Here is a 19,521-nt window from a genome sequence, read left to right on the forward strand (position 1 = left end):
CATCTCCCTCTCCCCTGACTCTGAAGAAGGGTCTCGACCCGAAACGTCACCCATTCCTTCCCTCCAGAGATGCTGCCTGTCCCGCTGAGTTACTCCAGTATTTTGTGTCTATCTTCAGTGTAAACCAGCATCTGCAGTTCCTTCCTACACAAATTGCTGGAGTAACTCAGCGGGTCACTAAGTTTAGAGGAATATGGGCCAAACGTGGGCAGGTGGGATCAGTGTAGCTGGAACATGTTGGTCGGTGTGGGTAAGTTTAGCCTGTTTCCACACTGTATCACTCTATGACTCTACAAAAGGGCAAGTTTATCACACTATCCATGACATCTGGTCATACCAGAGAGGTATTATTGCCATTGAAGTATTTCACGGATATTATTTTTGCAGTTCAGGAAACACGTCAATTTGCACAGTCTGCTTTGGCGACGTTGGAAGAATAAACTTTCACCAGGATAAACATCACTGCCGAATTACTTCAACATATTTTACACGCAACTAACAGGGCAGACCAGGACTCAGTTTCACGGCCCTTCGGCCCACCAAGTCCGCACGGACCAGCGATCCCCACACACTAACACTATCCTACACACATTAGAGACAATTTTACATTGAAACCAAGCCAATTAACCTACAAACCTGTACCTCTTTGTGGGAGGAAACAGAAGATCTCGGAGTAAACCCAGGCAGGTCAGGGGGGGAAAGTACAAATGCATGTAGATGGGACTAGTATAGATGGGACGTGTTGGTCGGTGTGGGTAAGTTGGGCCAGAAGGACTGTTTCCATGCTGTATGACTCTGTGACAAAAGCCTCACTATTGATACGATCAAGAACTTTTCTAATTGAATGCGACTATTTTTTAATTAAACTTTCATCTTTATCTTTGGGTAATCGTTCCAGCATTTAGCCACTATAAGGTAAATATTATGTTTTTAATCTTAGAGAGCCATCTTCTGGTCTGAGAAGTAATTCCAAGTTTGTGAGCTGGAACCAAAGAGGCCGTTCCTCTGTCACTCGATACAGATGGGAATGTTCTCACCTCAGAGAGGAGCAAATACATGGGGAGAGGGGGAGAGAAAGAGAGGGGGAGAGGGGGAGAATGTGAGATGGGAAGGAAGAAAAAGAGAGGGAAAATAAGAGACAGGGAGGGAAAGAGAGAAACGGTAGAGTTGCTGCCTCACAGCGCCAGAGACCTGGATTCGATCCTGACTATGGGTGCTGTCTATACAGAGTTTGGACGTTTTCCCCGTGACCTGCGTGGGTTTCTCCGGATGCTCTGGTTTCCTCCCACACTCCAAAAACAAACAGGTTTGTAGGTTAATTGGCTTGGTATGTGTAAATTGTCCCTAGTGTGTGTGGGATAGTGTTAGTGTGCGGGGTGATCGCTGGTCAGTGCAGACTCGGTGGGCCGAAGGGCCTGTTTCCGCCCTGTATCTCTAAACTAATCTGAACTCAGTTTTTTTGGTCAAATGTTTAATTTTTAGTCAGAGGATGATGAATCTGTGGAATTCTTTGCGACAGAGGGCTGTGGAGGCCATCAATGGGTATCTTTAAGGCAGAGATAGATAGATTCTTGATTAGTACGGGTGTCAGAGGTTACGGGGAGGAGGCAGGAGAATGGTGTTAGGTGGGAGAGATAGATCAGCCATGATTGAATGGCGGAGTAGACTTGATGGGCCGAATGGCCTAATTCTGCTCCAATCACTTATGGACCTATGAACATGAATTCTCCATAGTGTGTGTAGGATTGAACTAGTATACGGGGCAATCGTTGTTTGGCTCGGACTCGGTGTGACGAAGAGCCAGTTTCCACGCTGTATCTCCAAACTAAACTAAAAACTGTTTTTTTGGTCAGTGGTTAAATTATCATAAGGTCATAAGGGATAGCAGTAGAATTAGGCCATTCGGCCCATCACGTCTACTCCGCCATTCAATCGTGGCTGATCATCTCTTCCTCCTAACCCCATTCTCCTGCCTTCTCCCCATAACCCCTGACACCCGTATCCTGACCAACTCTAAGCAGTGGGTAGATTGTAAAGATACACACCTCTCCATCGGCGATAGAAGCAGCTGCCATCTTCTTCAACATCTCAATGGGCTGGTTAATGTACAAAGTCTTGCATGCATTTGACATGTTATTCAGGAAGTCCACTGTGTACAGCTTTCCGTAGGAATTGAAGGGTCTCGGGTCGTTAACCAAGCACACCTAAAAAACAACAGGTAAAAAAATCCTTAAATATACTGGTTGACAAGTTGAAAAGGCCACAGAGAAGATTTACGTGGATGTGTAGGAAGGAACTGGAGATGTAGGTTTAAACCAAAGGTGGAGTAACTCAGCGGGTCAGGCAGCATCTCTGGAGAGAAGGGATGGGTGACGCTTCGGGTCGAGACCCTTCTGCAGACTTCAGATTTACGAGGATGTTGCCAGGACTCGAGGGTCTGAGCTACAGGGAGAGGTTGAGAAGGGCTGGCAACAAAGGAGGATGGCGTGGGGGGGACGGGGACCAACGTGAGGGGAGGGATGGAAGAGAACAAAGTGTGGATACTTTGTAACTTTCACGGCGCCCTTTACGTGGTAACTATTTGTATACCTTGGGCAAAGTATTTCACTGTGACTTGCCACCTGTGACAATCAAGCATGCATTCATTCAACTTATTGAGGTGTACAAGATCATGAAGGGCATGGATAAAGTTAACATCACAGTCTTGTTTAGGTAGAGGATTCTAAAACTAGAGGGCACAAGATTAAGGTGAGAGGGGAGACTGATTTAAGAGGGACCTCAGGGGCAACGTTGTCACTCAGGCGGTTGTTCCATATCTGGAATGAGCTGCCAGAGGAAGCTGACGAAGTGGATACAATTTTGACTTTCAAAAGGCATTTGGACGAGGATAGGATATGTGCGGATAGGAAGGGTTTGGAGGGACATAGGCCAAATGGGACAAGCCCAATATGCCAACTTGGTAGGCATAGACAAGTTGTTTCTGTGTAAATAGATTGTAAACATAGGGTGACATGGTGGTGCAGCGGTAGAGTTGCTGCCTTACAGCTCCAGAGACCCGGGTTCAATCCTGACTACGGGTGCTGTCCATACGCAGTTTGTACGTTCTCCCTGTGACCACGTGGGTTTTGTCCGGGTGCTCCGGTTTCCTCCCACATCCCAAAGATGAGGGGAAACCCACACGGGTCATGGGGAGAACGTACAAACTCCGTACAGACAGCGCCCGCAGTCAAGATGGAACCCGGGTCTCTGGCGCTGTGAGGCAGCAACTCTACCGCTGCACCCACCGTGCCGCCCACAATAATGAACATGGGCTCTGTGATCAGTCAGAGATTAAAGACACAGAGAGAAGGTAAAACAAAATCCATTCACTCAACAACTCTGCAGGGCGTTATTCTCCTACCTTGTCTTCCATGTTGAAGAGAGGTTTCACGTGCTCTTGGTAAAACTGCAGAGGCGTGATGGGGCCGATCTTATGGTAGTTTTTCTCTTTGTCTCTGAACTCCCACGTGAAGGTTTCAGGAGGAGTGCCCAGGCAGATATTGATGATTCTGTAGATCTGCAATAGAAACATAGAAACATAGACAATAGGTGCAGGAGGAGGCCATTCAATAGACAATAGGTGCAGGAGTAGGCCATTCAATAGACAATAGACAATAGGTGCAGGAGGAGGCCATTCAATAGACAATAGGTGCAGGAGTAGGCCATTCAATAGACAATAGACAATAGGTGCAGGAGGAGGCCATTCAATAGACAATAGGTGCAGGAGTAGGCCATTCAATAGACAATAGACAATAGGTGCAGGAGGAGGCCATTCAATAGACAATAGACAATAGGTGCAGGAGGAGGCCATTCAATAGACAATAGGTGCAGGAGTAGGCCATTCAATAGACAATAGACAATAGGTGCAGGAGTAGGCCATTCAATAGACAATAGGTGCAGGAGTAGGCCATTCAATAGACAATAGACAATAGGTGCAGGAGGAGGCCATTCAATAGACAATAGGTGCAGGAGTAGGCCATTCAATAGACAATAGACAATAGGTGCAGGAGGAGGCCATTCAATAGACAATAGACAATAGGTGCAGGAGGAGGCCATTCAATAGACAATAGGTGCAGGAGTAGGCCATTCAATAGACAATAGACAATAGGTGCAGGAGTAGGCCATTCAATAGACAATAGGTGCAGGAGGAGGCCATTCAATAGACAATAGGTGCAGGAGGAGGCCATTCAATAGACAATAGGTGCAGGAGTAGGCCATTCAATAGACAATAGGTGCAGGAATAGGCCATTCAATAGACAATAGGTGCAGGAGGAGGCCATTCAATAGACAATAGGTGCAGGAGGAGGCCATTCAATAGACAATAGGTGCAGGAGTAGGCCATTCAATAGACAATAGACAATAGGTGCAGGAGTAGGCCATTCAATAGACAATAGGTGCAGGAGTAGGCCATTCAATAGACAATAGGTGCAGGAGGAGGCCATTCAATAGACAATAGGTGCAGGAGTAGGCCATTCAATAGACAATAGGTGCAGGAGTAGGCCATTCAATAGACAATAGGTGCAGGAGGAGGCCATTCAATAGACAATAGACAATAATAATAATAATAATAATACATTTTATTTATATAGCGCTTTTCATATACTCAAAGACGCTTTACAGAGATTTTGAGAACATAGGGAAATTAATAAATAGATAAATAAGTAAATAAATAAATGAACAGAGAAAGGAGACAGTAGGTGAGGTGACCTTCAGTGGTTGCAATAGGTGCAGGAGGAGGCCATTCGGCCCCTCGAGCACTGCCATTCAATTTGATCATGATTGATCATCCAGAATCAGTACCCCGTTCCGGCTTTCTCTCCATATCCCTTGATTCCGTTAGCCCTGAGAGCTATATCTCTCTTGAAAACATCCACTAAATTGGCCTCTACTGCCTTCTGTGGCAGAGAATTCCACAGATTCACAACTCTGAGTGAATTTTTTTTTTCTCATCTCAGTCCGGAATGGCCTATCCATTATTCTTAAACTGTGACCCCTGGTTCTGGACTCCCCCAATATCGGGAACATTATTCCTGCAGACCCATGCCTGTGTGGGTTTTCTCCGGGTGCTCCGGTTTTCTCCCACACTCCAAAGACGTACAGGTTTGTAGGTTAATTGGCTTGGTGTAAATGTAAATGTTTGTCGGTTAATTGGTTTTGGTAAAGAGTGTAAATTGTCCCTAATGTGTGTAGGGTAGTGTTACTGTATGGGGATCACTAGTCAGCGCGGACCCGGTGGGCCGAAGGGCCTGTTTCTGAACTGCATCTCCAAACTAAACTAAACTTAACATGCCGTGAAACCAGCTTTCCCTTTCATGTGTGAGTGTGCTACCAGGCACACACAAAGCCATCAATATCTTCTTAACGTCATCCCAAGAATGGGATTGGCAAATAGATCAACCTATTTAGAAAAAGTACACAATTTAAACTCTTTCAAGGGGCATTCTGCTTCCAATTAATGTCACTCCCAATACTGACGTGAAATTAATGATCCCACTCATTCCGCACATACAAATATGGACTCAAAATGTAATTGCTTTAATCCTCAAAAATTTGCTGCTTTCATTTTAATATATTACAAATGCAGGCAGATCTAATTGTGCGTGAGTTTAAAAATTCAATTTAGGCTCGGCAGGGAAAGCATTGACCACAAAGTGACAAGGACTATAAAGCTAGATGGAGAACAGGTCACTGGAATTTAATCTTGTAAACTCTCCACCCTTTTGAGATGATGACGCGCGATGTGGTTCCATTATCACAAGCTCAAAGGTGGGACATCTTCGCTAATGTTCAGTTTAGTTTAGTTTAGTTTAGAGATGCAGCGCAGAAACAGGCCCTTCGGCCCACCGAGTCCGTGCCGACCAGTGATCGCCGCACATTAACACACCCACTAGGGACAATTTACACTTATAGGAGGGAGAGAGATCAGCCATGCTTGAATGGCGAAGTAGACTTGATGGGCCGAATGGCCTAATTCTGCTCCTATGGCATTTGAACCTATTGTGACACGGTGGCACAGCGGTAGAGTTGCTGCCTCACAGCATCAAAGACTCAAGGTTCGATCCTGACTACGGGTGCTGTCTGTACGGAGTTTGCATGTTCTCCCTGTGACCTGCGTGGGTTTCCTCCCACACTCCAAAGACGTGCAGATTTGTAGGCTAACCGGCTTGGTATAAATGTAAATTGTCCCTAGTGTGCGGGGATCGCTGCTCGGCGTGGGCTCGGTGGGCCGAGCTGTCTGTGTCCACACTGTATCTCTAAACTCTCAAAGTCTTAAAGTATTTTTGCGCCGTTTTTATATTTTGCACATTTATTATTTCCAAACTAAACTAAAAAAAACACGAAACAAATTATCCAGGAGAGAATGGAAGAAATCCGATATGGTCCATTTAAACCCAAATGTAGATTGAAGTTTAATACCCAGAAAAACAATCCCTAGGATTCCTCTGTTACAGAGTGAGATGAGACTGAAAATAGCAGCCAGTACCCAGTGAATGCTGAATATAGACACAAAATGCTGGAGTAACTCAGCGGGTCAGGCAGCATCTCTGGAGAACATGGATAGGTGACGTTTCACAGAGTGCTGGAGTAACTCAGCGGGTCAGGCAGCATCTCTGGAGAACATGGATAGGTGACGTTTCACAGAGTGCTGGAGTAACTCAGCGGGTCAGGCAGCATCTCTGGAGAACATGGATAGGTGTCGTTTCACAGAGTGCTGGAGTAACTTAGCGGGTCAGGCAGCATCTCTGGAGAGAAGGAATGGGTGACGTTTTGGGTCGAGACCCAACTTCAAAGGCTGATAAAATATCTTTCATTCATTTGTTCTATAACTCTCGTTTCCTTCTCCCCTGAAGAAGGGTCTTGACCCGAAATGTCACCCATTCCTTCTATCCAGAGATGCTGCCTGTCATGTTGAGAACTCCAGCTTTTTGTATCATTCTCCAATAAATTACAGGCTGGGAAAACTCTTCTTTTAAATGACAGACACTTGGATGTACCGCATCTGAGCCTATCAAACGTAGAACAGTAAAGCACAGGAGCAGGCCCTTCGGCCCACAATGTCTGTGCCGAATATGATGTCGAGATAAACTAATCTCCGCTGCCTGCACATGATCCATATCCCTCCATCCCCCGCACATCCATGTGCCCATCTGAAAGTCTCTTAAACACCACTATCAAATCTGCCTCCCCCACCATCCTCTTGTGGCTGTTCCAGAGCAGCATTAAATTGCGTCGGGAAGTGTGCAGGAAGGAACTGCAGATGCTGGTTTAAATCGAAGGTAGACACAAAATGTTGGGGTCACAAAACTCAGTGGGTCAGGCAGCATCTCTGGAGAGAAGGAATGGGTGACGTTTCGGATCGAGACCCTTCTTCAGGCTTAAATTGTGTCGGTGTGGATATCTTTCTCAGCACAAAGATACAAACTTAGATTACCACTGTTTCTGCAGCAGCTGGAATGCTGAGTGGAACATTAGTTTTACATATCATTCATTCATTGTTCTTTATCTCTCTACATCACCCTCTATACCTCTCATTTCCCTCATCCCGCAACTAGTCTGAAGTAGGGTCTCGACCCGAAGCATCGCCCGTTCCTTCTCTCCACAGATGCTGCATGTCCCGCTGAGTTCCTCCAGCACTTTGTGTTCTACACAAGATTCCAGCATCTGCAGTTCCATGTGTCTCGAACACAGTCTCACGGTGACACCTGCTGGCCAGTTTTGAAATGGCAGCAGACTTCTCATTTTGAAATGTCCTCATTCAGATGTGCACAGTATGTCCTTGCCAATGTGATCAAACGCACACGACTGCCCCACCACCTCAGCTGTCTTTAATAACCCGCACAGCGGCAGGGCCGTGCGGCACGGTGGCGCAGCGGTAGAGTTGCTGCCTCGCAGTGCTAGAGACGCGGGTTCCATCCTGACTGCGGGTGCTGTCTGTACAGAGTTTGTACATTCTCCCCGTGACCTGCGTGGGTTTTCTCCGGGTGCTTCGGTTTCCTCCCACTTCCCAAAGACGTGCAGATGCGTTGGTTAATTGGCTTCTGAAAATTATCCCTAGTGTGTAGGACAGTGCTAGTGTGTGGGGATCGCTGGTCGGTGCAGACTCGGTGGGCCGAAGGGCCTGATTCCATGCTGTATCTCTAAACTAAACACTGGGCGGATGAAGGGATAGAGGAGGGGGGGGGTGGTGGGATGAGGGCTATTTCATTGCAACTAAACACCAGTTCTTGTCACAAATCCTCTTTCCATGCTTGTCTTTGAGAACAGTCTGGAATTCAACTCAACTTGTGCAGGAAGCAATTGCAGATGCTGCTTTAAACCAAAGATAGACACAGAAAGCTGGAGTGGCTCAGCGGGACAGGCAGCATCTCAAGTCTGAAGAAGGGTCTGGACCTGAAACATCACCCATTCCTTCTTTGCAAACTTGGTGTCCTTTTTGATCAGAAGACTGGATTCAAATCACACATGCACACCTCCTCAAGGCCAACAAATTACAAGGACTCCATTAACTTCACAACCAACTTCCACCCTGTCCTCAAATTCACCCCGTGATTTCACCTTAATGTTCTCTGGTTAATATTGGAATAGAAGAATAGTGAACTAGAATAGAATAGTTTAGTTTAGAGATACTGCATGAAAACTTGCCCTTCGGCCCACCGAGTCCGTGCCGACCTGCGATCCCCGCACATTAACACTACCCGACACACACTAGGGACAATTTTACATTTATACAATGTCAATCAACCTTCAAACCTGCACGTCTTTGGAGCGTGGGAGGAAACCGAAGATCTCAGAGAAAACTCACGCAGGTCACGGGGATAACGTACAAAATCCGATCAGACAGCACCCATAGTCAGGATCGAACCCGGGTCTCTGGCGCTGTGAGGCAGCAACTCTACCGCTGCGCCTGTATAGAATAGAAGAATAGTGAGCGGCCTGGATAGAGTGGATGTGGAGAGGATGTTTCCACCAGTGGGATAGTCTTGGACCAGAGGCCACAGCCTCAGAATAAAAGGACGTACCATTAGAAAGGAGATTTCTTGAGTCAGAGGGTAGTGAATCTGTGGAATTCTTTGCCACAGGAGACCAAGTCATTGGATATTTTTAAGGCGGGGATAGATTCTTGATTAGTGCGGGTGTCAGGGGTTGTGGGGTGAAGGCAGGAGAATGGGGTTAGGAGGGAGAGATGATCAGCCATGATTGAATGGCGGAGTAGACGTGATGGGCCGAATGGCCGAATTCTACTGCTATCCCTTATGACCTTATGATAATTTAACCACTGACCAAAAAAACAGTTTTTAGTTTAGTTTGGAGATACAGCGTGGAAACTGGCTCTTCGTCACACCGAGTCCGAGCCAAACAACGATCGCCCCGTATACTAGTTCAATCCTACACACACTATGGATAATTCATGTTCATAGGTCCATAAGTGATTGGAGCAGAATTAGGCCATTCGGCCCATCAAGTCTACTCCGCCTTTCAATCATGGCTGATCTATCTCTCCCACCTAACACCATTCTCCTGCCTCCTCCCCGTAACCTCTGACACCCGTACTAATCAAGAATCTATCTATCTCTGCCTTAAAGATACCCATTGATGTCAGGGGTTGTGGGGAGAATGGGTTTAGGAGGGAGAGATAGATCAGCCGTGATTGAATGGCGGCGTGGACTCAAATGGCCTTATTCCGCTCCTGGAACGTAGGAACATATGAATAGGCGGCAAATAGCATAATATATCAAACTTGCAGACCAAAAGCTAACCTGTTCGATCATCTCATCCACTTGGGCCGTGAGTTCCTCTTTAGATGACCCACTGTCCACCAGCTTTCGCAGACGCCAATTGAATTCTCGCAACTTGGAGGCAGAAGAAAAAAAAGTTAGCAAGTGTGATGATAAAAGACAACACCGGTAAAGACCCAGGGACCTTCTATCACCAAGAGTCAATCCAGATCTCAGTGTTCCTTCTCCCAACCTTTTTGTCATTGTGTAGGAAGGATCGGCAGACGCCGGTTTAAACCGACGATAGACACAAGATGCTGGAGCGACTCAGCGGGACAGGAGGCATCTCTGGAGAAAAAAGATGCGTGACGTTTTGGGTCGGGACCATTCTTCAGATTATCCATGTTCTCCAGAGATGCTGCCTGACTCTTTGAGTTATTCCAGCATTTTGTGTCTATCTTTGGTAAAAACCAGCATCTGCGGTCCCTTGTTCATTATATTAAACATCTGACGACTTGTGTTGAGTTACGTTCAGTCAAAGTACAATTGGTAGCAAACCCGTAGAAACTACATGGACAGCTGTGGCACATTGGAACTCCGTACCTTGTGATTGAGAACGTCATTCATAGCTCTGCTGGCTTCTGAACTGTGAGATTCAGGGAAGTTCTTCTTTGGTATAATTCCATACTTCTCTGCAAAGCAAACAACTTACTTTTAGTTTAGATTATATAACATATAACATATAACAACTACAGCATGGAAACAGGCCTGTCCGGCCCTACCAGTCCACGCCGACCACTCTCCCTGACCTAGTCTCATCTACCTGCACTCAGACCATAACCCTCCAATCCCCTCCTATCCATATACCTATCCAATTTACTCTTGAATAATAAAATCGAGCCAGCCTCCACCACTTCCACCGGAAGCCCATTCCATACAGCCACAACCCTCTGAGTAAAGAAGTTCCCCCTCATGTTACCCCTAAACCTTTGTCCCTCAATTCTGAAGCTATGTCCCCTTGTTGGAATCTTCCCCACTCTCAAAGGGAAAAGCCTACCCACGTCAACTCTGTCCGTCCCTCTCAAAATTTAAAAAACTTATAGTTTAGAGATACAGCGCGGAAACAGGCCCTTCGGCCCACCGAGTCCGCGCCGACCAGCGATCATTGCGTACACTAACACTATCCTACACACACTAGGGACAATTTAACCGATGCCAATTAACCTGCAAACCTGCACGTCTTTGGAGTGTGGGAGGAAACCGGAGCACCCGGAGAAAACCCACGCAGGTCACGGGGAGAACGTACAAACTCTGTGCAGACAGCACCCGTGGTCGGGATCGAACCCGTGTCTCTGGCGCTGTGAGGCAGCAACTCTACCGCTGCGCCACCGTGCCGCACTCCTTTTAAGAGACCAAAATACAACCTTGTTTATGCTATCAGTTTGGTTTTTTTAAACACAAAGTGCTGGAGTAACTCAGCGGGTCAGGCAGCATCTAAACAATGTTTCGGATCAGGGCCCTTTAGATTATTGGGGGTGGGGGGGAGGGATGGGAGCTGGAAGTGGGGAGGGGTGGGGAGAACAAAGCCTGGCGTGTGATAGGCGGAAGGTAGACACTGAATGCTGGAGTAACTCAGCAGGTCAGGCAGCATCTCTGGAGAGAAGGAATGGGTGGCGTTTCGGGTCGAGACCCTTCTTCAGATTGATAGGTGGATACGGGTGAAGGGGGTTTTTAATTGGTAAAGACCAGGTTGGACAAAGACGAGAGATGAAAAGACAACAGGTGCTGAGATGAGGAGCAAAACTCCTTATCATATTACCCGTCTATATCACTGCCTCTCCATCAGTGAGCATCTGTTGTTCACCCATTTGGTGACACAAAGAAATGCAGTATCTCGTGGCCAGAGGACAAAGGTTTAAGGTGAGGCTGGAAAGATTTAATGGGAAAATGAGGGGTAACTTTTTCACAGAGAGGGTGGTGGGTGTATGGAACAAGCTGCCGGAGGAGGTAGTTGAGGCGGGGACTATCACAGCATTTCAGAAACATTCGGACAGGACTGGATCAAACACAGGCTGGTGGGACTAGTGTGCATTGGACACGTTGGTTGATGTGGACAAGTGTTTCCACACTGTATTACTCTATGACTCTAAGAGGCATAAAAGTCCGAAGAACGGCCCCGACCCAAAACGTCACCTATCTATGTTCTCCACAGATGCTGCCTGACCCGCTGAGTTACTCCAGCACTCTGTGAAACGTCACCTATCCATGTTCCCCAGAGATGCTGCCTGACCCGCTGAGTTACTCCAGCACTCTGTGAAACGTCACCTATCTATGTTCTCCACAGATGCTGCCTGACTCGCTGAGTTACTCCAGCACTCTGTGTCTCTGCCTCCCACCATCTTGTCAATAACATTAATAATCCCATGGTGGTGAATCTGTGGAATTCTTTGCCACAGACGGCTGTGGAGGCCAAGTCAATGGATATTTTTAAGGCAAAGACAATTAGATTCTTGATTAGTGCGGGTGTCAGGGGTTACGGGGAGAAGGCAGGAGAATGGGGTTAGGAGGGAGAGATAGATCAGCCATGATTGAATGGCGGAGTAGACGATGGGCCAAATGGCCTAATTCTGCTTCTATCACTTATGAAACCATTATTTAGATGCAAATGTTGAAAGATTTGGCCAACTGTGCTGTAGTTTTAGGATCAGCTGGTATTGATGGGTATTTAGGAGCGGATTAAGCTTTGTCACGTATCTTTATCAATTAATTAGCACTTTATCAGCTGAGATTTTAGCACCAGCCATTTGGCTTCATGCAATCCATCCTTATCATCTCTGAACTTTGGAAAGTACAAACTTTCACATCCAGCTTCCACATCTTATCACCAGTTGTTCAACAAACATTCATCTTCTGTAAATGTTTTAGAAACACAAGTCTAACTCCGATTACATGCTAATTAAAGGGTGGCACAGCAGTAGAGTTGCAGCCTCACAACGCCAGAGACCTGGGTTTGACCCCGACTAAGGTTGCCGTCTGTACGGAGTTTATACGTTCTCCCCGTGACCGTGCAGACAGCACCCGGGGTCAGGATTGAACCCAGGTCTCTGGCGATGTGAGGCAGGAGGTGATGAAGGGTCTCAACCCGAAATGTCACCCATTCCTTCTCTCCAGAGCTGCTGCCTGTCCCGCTGAGTTACTCCAGCTTTTTGTGTCTCTCCACACTACTATCCTACACACACTATGGAGAATTTACAATTTTACCAAAACCAATTAATCTACAAACCTGTACTTCTTTGGAGTGTGGGGGAAACCGGAGCACCCGGAAAAAACCCACGCTGGTCACGGGGAGAGCGTACAAACTCCGTTCAGGCAGCACCCGTAGTCAGGATGGAACCCGGGTCTCTGGCGCTGTGAGGCAGCAGATCTACCCGCTGCACCACCGTGCAACCCTTGGTACTGTACACTACTACCCCAAGACCCCCAATGAAGGTATCAATCGTTCACAAGCACACGACATAGAACAGGTGACCTACCGATGAGGTTGACCAGCATGTCCCACTGGCCTCCATCGTTAGTAGGATTAGTGAGCAGGAACTGATTCAGTCTGCTGTCGAACGGCTCTTTCTCTTCGCCAGTTCTTTGAGCGATTTCAACGAACGTGTTCAAGTGATAGTAACAGCGCTCGAGCTGGGAAAGAGAGAAATGTTTACGTGCGTGAAAGGCGGTCCGGATCACCAGTGCCCTCACCAGTCGAGGTCAGAGATAGAACACAGGGTGTTGGAGGAACACAACGGGTCAGGTAGCATGGTGGCACAGCGGTAGAGTAGCAACCTCACAGCGCCAGAGACCCTGACCACGGGTGCTGTCTGTACGCAGTTTGTACGTTCTCCCTGTGACCTGCGTGGGTTTCCTCCGGTTCCCTCCCACACTCCAAAGACGTACAAGTTTGTGGGTCAATTGCCACAAAATTGTCCCTCGTGTGTGTAGGATAGAACTACACCTTATGTGTATGTGATCAGTCTGAAGAAGGGTCTCGACCCGAAATGTCACCCATTCCTTCTCTCCTGAGATGCTGCCTGACCTGCTGAGTTACTCCAGCATTTTGTGAATAAATACCTTCTATTTGTACCAGCATCTGCAGTTATTTTCTTATACTATGTTTCCACTCTGCATCTCCCGAAGGTTTAGTTCAGAGATACAGCACGGAAACAGGCCCTTCGGTCAGGCCCACCAAGTCAGCACGACCTGCAATCACCTCACAACACTAGGGACTATTTTACATTAATACAATTAACCTACAAATCTACACGTCTTAGGAATGTGGGAGGAAACCGAAGATCTCGGAGAAAACCCACGCAGGTCACGGGGAGAACGTACAAACTCCGTACAGACGGCGCCCGTAGTCAGGATCAAACCCAGGTCTCTGTCTTAAAATGGCACATCTCAGAGAGGCAGAAAATGTTTACACGTTACCTTATCCCAATAGAATAAGTATGCTTGGCTCAACTCAAATTCTTCGATGTTGAATTTCTTCATTAATGGAAGGCGTAGGACATTGAGACAGGAAAATATCCAACATCGGCCTGGAAATATTTTACATTGAAAGAAAATTTAATCGGTGTTTGCAGAACGGATTAGAGAATAAATGCACAGTAGTAAATGATAGAGTGATACAGCGTGGAAACAAGCCTTTCAGCCCAACTTGCCCACGCCGACCAACATGCCCCATCTACACCAGTCCACCCTGCCTGCGTTTGGCCCATATCCCTCTAAACCTGTCCTATCCATGTACCTGTCCAAATGTTTCTTAAATGTTGGGATTTGTCCCAGCCTCAACTACCTCCTCCGGCAGCTTGTTCCATACACCCACCACCCTTTGTTTGAAAAGGTTACCCCTCAGATTCCTATTAAATCTTTTCCCCTTCACCTTAAACCTTAAACCTATGTCCTCTGGTCCTTGATTCACCTACTCTGGGCTAGAGACTCTGTGCATTTACCCGATCTATTCTACTCATGATTTTATACACCTGATTTGACCAGTCTGAAGACCAGCTTTAGAGTCTGAAGAAGGGTCTCAACCCGAAACGTCACCAATTTCTTCTCTCCTGAGATGCTGCCAGACCTGTTGAGTTACTCCAGCATTTTGTGAATAAATACCTTCGATTTGTACCAGCATCTGCAGTTATTTTCTTATATGACCAGCACTTTCAAGAGTCAAGATTGTTTTATCGTGTTAAAAAGTTACCCCTCAGGTTCCTATTACATTTTCCACCCCTCACCTTAAACCTATGTTCTCTGGTTCTCAATTCCCCTACTCTGGGCAAGAGACTTGCTGAGTTACTCCAGCACCTTCTGTTTCAATTTGTAATCGTTGAGGTAAAATTGGCCTCTTTCTAGTCAGGTAAAACATGCAGAACAGGTCCCTGTTTAATACCATACTGCCTAATCATGGTTACTCCATTGTTTTAACTCCACCTAAACGATTTAGTCTTATCTTGAAGGTATTTATTCACAAAATGCTGGAGTAACTCAGCAGGTCAGGCAGCATCTCAGGAGAGAAGGAATGGGTGACGTTTCGGGTCGAGACCCTCAATTGTGGTTATACTACCTTTTTAAATGTTTAATAAGGGGCCACAGTTTAAGAATAAGAGGTAGGCCATTTAGAACTGAGATGAGGAAAAACTTTTTCAGTCAGAGAGTTGTGAATCTGGAATTCTCTGCCTCAGAAGGCAGTGGAGGCCAATTCCCTGAATGCATTCAAGAGAGAGCTAGATAGAGCTCTTAAGGATAGCGGAGTCAGGGGGCATGGGGAGAAGGCAGGAACGGGGTACTGATTGAGAATGATCAGCCATGATCACATTGAATGGTGGTGCTGGCTCGAAGGGCCAAATGACCTCCTCCTGCACCTATTGTCTATTATCAATTATCTAACACTTTAATTTAAACATTGTTTAACATTTAATCATTTAAAGTGTAACATTTTTAAATGTTGTTATAGTCCCTGCCTCAACTACATTTACTGGCAGTTCGTTCCATACACCCACCACCCTCTGTGTAAAAATATTGCCCCTCAGGTTCCAAATATATCTTGCCTCAACGGTGGAACAGGCAGAGGGAGGATGACGGCTGACTTTAGTGGAGCGTCACAACGGCTGGGAAGGCGGATGGATGAAGGCCGCGGCAGAAAAGGGTCCCCGGTCGTCTTGGACTCCACGCCACTGGATCCTGTCCCAGATCTGTCAAGGACCGTGTGGTGGCTGTCTGTGCACCAGCCTCCCCACGTTAAACAAAGTCACGCACAGGCGTCCCACCCTATGGAGAGGACAGTCACACTCGCTTCCAGTGACCGCCGGTGATATCGTTCCCCTCTCGCCTTAAACCTCTGTCCTCCGGTCCTCAACTCCCCTATCCTGTGTAAAAGACTCTGTGCATTTACCCTATCAAGACCCCTCATGATGTTATAAGAGGGTTGCACGGTGGCGCAGCGGTAGAGTTGCTGCCTCACAGCGCCGGAGACCCAGGTTCGATCCCGACTACGGGCGCTGTCTGTACGGAGTTTGCATGTTCTCCCCGTGACCTGCGCGGGTTTTCTCCGGGTGCTCCGGTTTCCTCCCACACTCCAAAGACGTGCAGGTTTGTAGGTTAATTGTAGCTCGGTATAATTGTAAATTGCCCCTAGTGTGTGTGTGTGTGTGTGTGTGTGTGTGTGTGTGTGTGTGTGTGTGTGTGTGTAGAATAGCGTTTGTGTACGTGGTGATTGTCGGTCGGCGCGGACTCTGTGCCCGTTTGAGAATAGCTCCTCATGGTCACGGCTCGATTGTAATCATGTATTGTCTTTCCGCTGACTGGTTAGCATGCAACAACAAAGCTTTTCACTGTACCTCGGCACAAGTGACAATAGACTAATGACACGTACCTGAGCTTTTCTGATTGGTCACAGGCTTGCCCTCAGCAGGAATGACCTGCTTGAAGACGTGTGATGTTTCCTGGATGACCTGCCGGTGGAGATAGGCTTGCAGGAGGTCCCCACTGGTGGCCACATTCTGGGCAAAGCTGTACTGCGGCACAGCCTTGAAACTTTTGGTGAACTTTGCCACTTTCTCTTTGCAAAGACCTGAAACAAGAATCACAAATAAAAAGCGAGTTTATACTCTGGAGATTGTAAGCTTTGTAGGTGGGACAGGCATGGTGGCGCAGCGGTAGAGTTGCTGCCTCACAGCGCCAGAAACCCTGGTTCAATCCTGACTACGGGTGCTGTCTGTACAGAGTTTGTACGTTCTCTCCGTGACCTGCGTGGGTTTTCTCCGGGTGCTCCGGTTTCCTCCCACACTCCAAAGGCGTGCAGGTTTACAGGTTAATTGGCTTGTGTAAATTGTAAATTGTCCCTAGTGTGTGCAGGATAGTGCGTGTGCGTGTAGGTAATGTGCGTGTGGGTAATGTACAGGGTGATCACTGGGCAGCGTGGACTCAGTGGGCCAAAGGGCTTGTTTCCTCGCTGTATCTCTAACCTAAAAACTAAAACACCAAAGATGACCGCATTGCAATTAACTTTAAAATCTGCAGCATCGCATGTCTGAAATAAAAGTCTCCAATTTTGTAGGATAGAACTAGCGTGAAGGGTTAACCATTGGCCAGCGCGAACTCAGTGGGCCGAAGGCACTGACTCTCTAAACATATGAATGTGATCGTACAGAAGACAAATAGTGGAGGCGAACTTAACAATTACTCCTGTAATTGAGCACATAAACAGGAGGCCAAAATCAGTGGTGATGCCACACAATGGTAGCTTTACCATTTAAGATCTAACACAACTCTTTGCCCTGGAGGGCTCCATAATTTGGACTCATTCAGAAGTCCGCTGTACATATTTATAGCGTTTCATAGATGGGATTCAAATTAACATTGATCTAACTTTCATCTAAATGTCCTCGACTTCATAAATGCAACATGCAAAACCATTTCTTCCTCAATTCAGTCAAAGTTAATGGTCTGGGTTTAACATTGTCACGTGTATCGAGGTACAGTGAAAAGCTTTGTTTTGCATGTTGTGTTCATAAGTGACAGGAGCAGAATTAGGCCATTCGGCCCATCAAGTCTACTCCGCCGTTCAATCATGGCTGATCTATCTCCCCCTCCTAACCCCATTCTCCTGCCTTCTCCCCATAACCCCTGACCCTCGCGCTAATCAAGAATCTACCCATCTCTGCCTTAAAAATATCCACTGACTTGGTCTCCACAGCCGTCTGTGGCAAAGAATTCCACAGATTCACCACCCTCTGATCAGCTCGTACTGTACATAAAAGCATCAAGTTAAACCCAGCTACACCAGGAAGAGAAAGGGAGAGCAGAATATAGCAGTCTTTATTCTTTAGAGAGACAGTGCGGTAACCGGTCCTTCGGCCCACCGAGTCCACGCCGACCAGCGATCCCCGCACACTGGCACTATCCTATACACACTAGTGACAATTTACCATTTTTACCGAAGCCAATTAACCTACAAACCTGCACGTCTTTGGAGTGTGGGAGGAAACCGGAGCACCCGGAAAAAACCCACGCAGGTCACGGGGAGAACGTACAAACTCCGTACAGACAGCGCCCAGTGGTGTCAGTGGCCCATGCTGTATCTCCAAACTAAACTAAACTAAGACTTGGCCTCCACAGCCGTCTGTGGCATAGAATTCCACAGATTCACCACCCTCTGACTAAAAATATTCCTCCTCATCTCCTTCCTAAAGGTATACTCTTTTATTCCTTGTGTTGGGGATATAGAAAGAAGCCAGAAGAAATTCTCTCTATATTAAACATTTTTTATCCCATGGGATAAGGGGCTTCACTTTACTGAGGGAACTTTGCTAATCCATCCCCAATATTTTATTGTGCAGGAAGGAACTGCAGATGCTGGTTTAAACCGAAGACAAACACAAAATGCTGGAGTAACTCAGCGGGACGGGCAGCATCTCTGGAGAGAAGGAATGGGTGACGTTTCGGGTCAAGATCCTTCTTCAGAACAGTGCCTTATACCATTAGTGCACCACACACACAAGACAGCAACTTTGTTCTTTAGTGATCAGATTCTGTACAGTACACCTCATGCTGCCTCGGCAAGGCCAGCAGCATAATCAAGGACCAGTCTCACCCCCGGTCACTCCCTCTTCTCCCCTCTCCCATCGGGCAAGAGGTACAGAAGTGTGAAAACGCACACCTCCAAATTCAGGGACAGTTTCATCCCGGCTGTTATCAGGCAACTGAACCATCCTACCACAACCAGAGAGCAGTCCTGAACTACTATCTACCTCATTTGGGGCAGCAGACTGAAGGCCACAGACGCCAACAAGATTAACAAGCTCATCAGGAAGGCCGGCTCCGTCCTGGGGGCGGAGTTGGAGTTGGATTCATGGGGGGTGGGGGTCTTGGAGGGGAGGATGCTCCTCAAACTGCAGAGCATCCTGGACAATACAGCTCACCCCCTCCATGACACACTGGCCAACCTGAGGAGCACCTTCAGCAACAGACTGGTCCCACCAAGATACAGCACAGAACGAACGCCACAGGCCACACATGGATTTTGTGTTTTTATGACTATTTGTAGCTCAATTTCCCCCCCTGGGATCAATAAAGTTCTATCGTATCAGTGACCCTCTGACTATCCTTGATCTGACTTTGTCTCGACCCGAAACGTCGCCCATTCCTTCTCTCCTGAGATGCTGCCTGTCCCGCTGAGTTACTCCAGCATTTTGTGAATAAATACCTTTCATGTATCTACACA

The 19,521-nt window shown here is 47.0% G+C and overlaps 1 protein-coding gene across 1 annotated transcript in view; it reads right to left on the bottom strand.

Annotated features, from left to right (window-relative positions):
• blmh (bleomycin hydrolase) overlaps positions 1 to 19,521 on the bottom strand; it is a 33,808-nt gene that overhangs the window by 10,864 nt on the left and 3,423 nt on the right. Inside the window, exons 2-8 of the mRNA XM_078422001.1 lie at positions 16,672 to 16,869; positions 14,229 to 14,338; positions 13,289 to 13,442; positions 10,359 to 10,447; positions 9,798 to 9,890; positions 3,401 to 3,556; positions 2,046 to 2,204 (exon numbers count right to left, since the gene is read on the bottom strand). Coding sequence (XP_078278127.1) covers positions 2,046 to 2,204; positions 3,401 to 3,556; positions 9,798 to 9,890; positions 10,359 to 10,447; positions 13,289 to 13,442; positions 14,229 to 14,338; positions 16,672 to 16,869 — 959 coding nt within the window. The remainder of the gene's footprint in view (positions 1 to 2,045; positions 2,205 to 3,400; positions 3,557 to 9,797; positions 9,891 to 10,358; positions 10,448 to 13,288; positions 13,443 to 14,228; positions 14,339 to 16,671; positions 16,870 to 19,521) is intronic.

This window comes from Rhinoraja longicauda, chromosome 26, assembly GCF_053455715.1.
Source record: "Rhinoraja longicauda isolate Sanriku21f chromosome 26, sRhiLon1.1, whole genome shotgun sequence".
In the NCBI taxonomy this organism is placed as follows: Eukaryota; Metazoa; Chordata; class Chondrichthyes; order Rajiformes; family Arhynchobatidae; genus Rhinoraja; species Rhinoraja longicauda.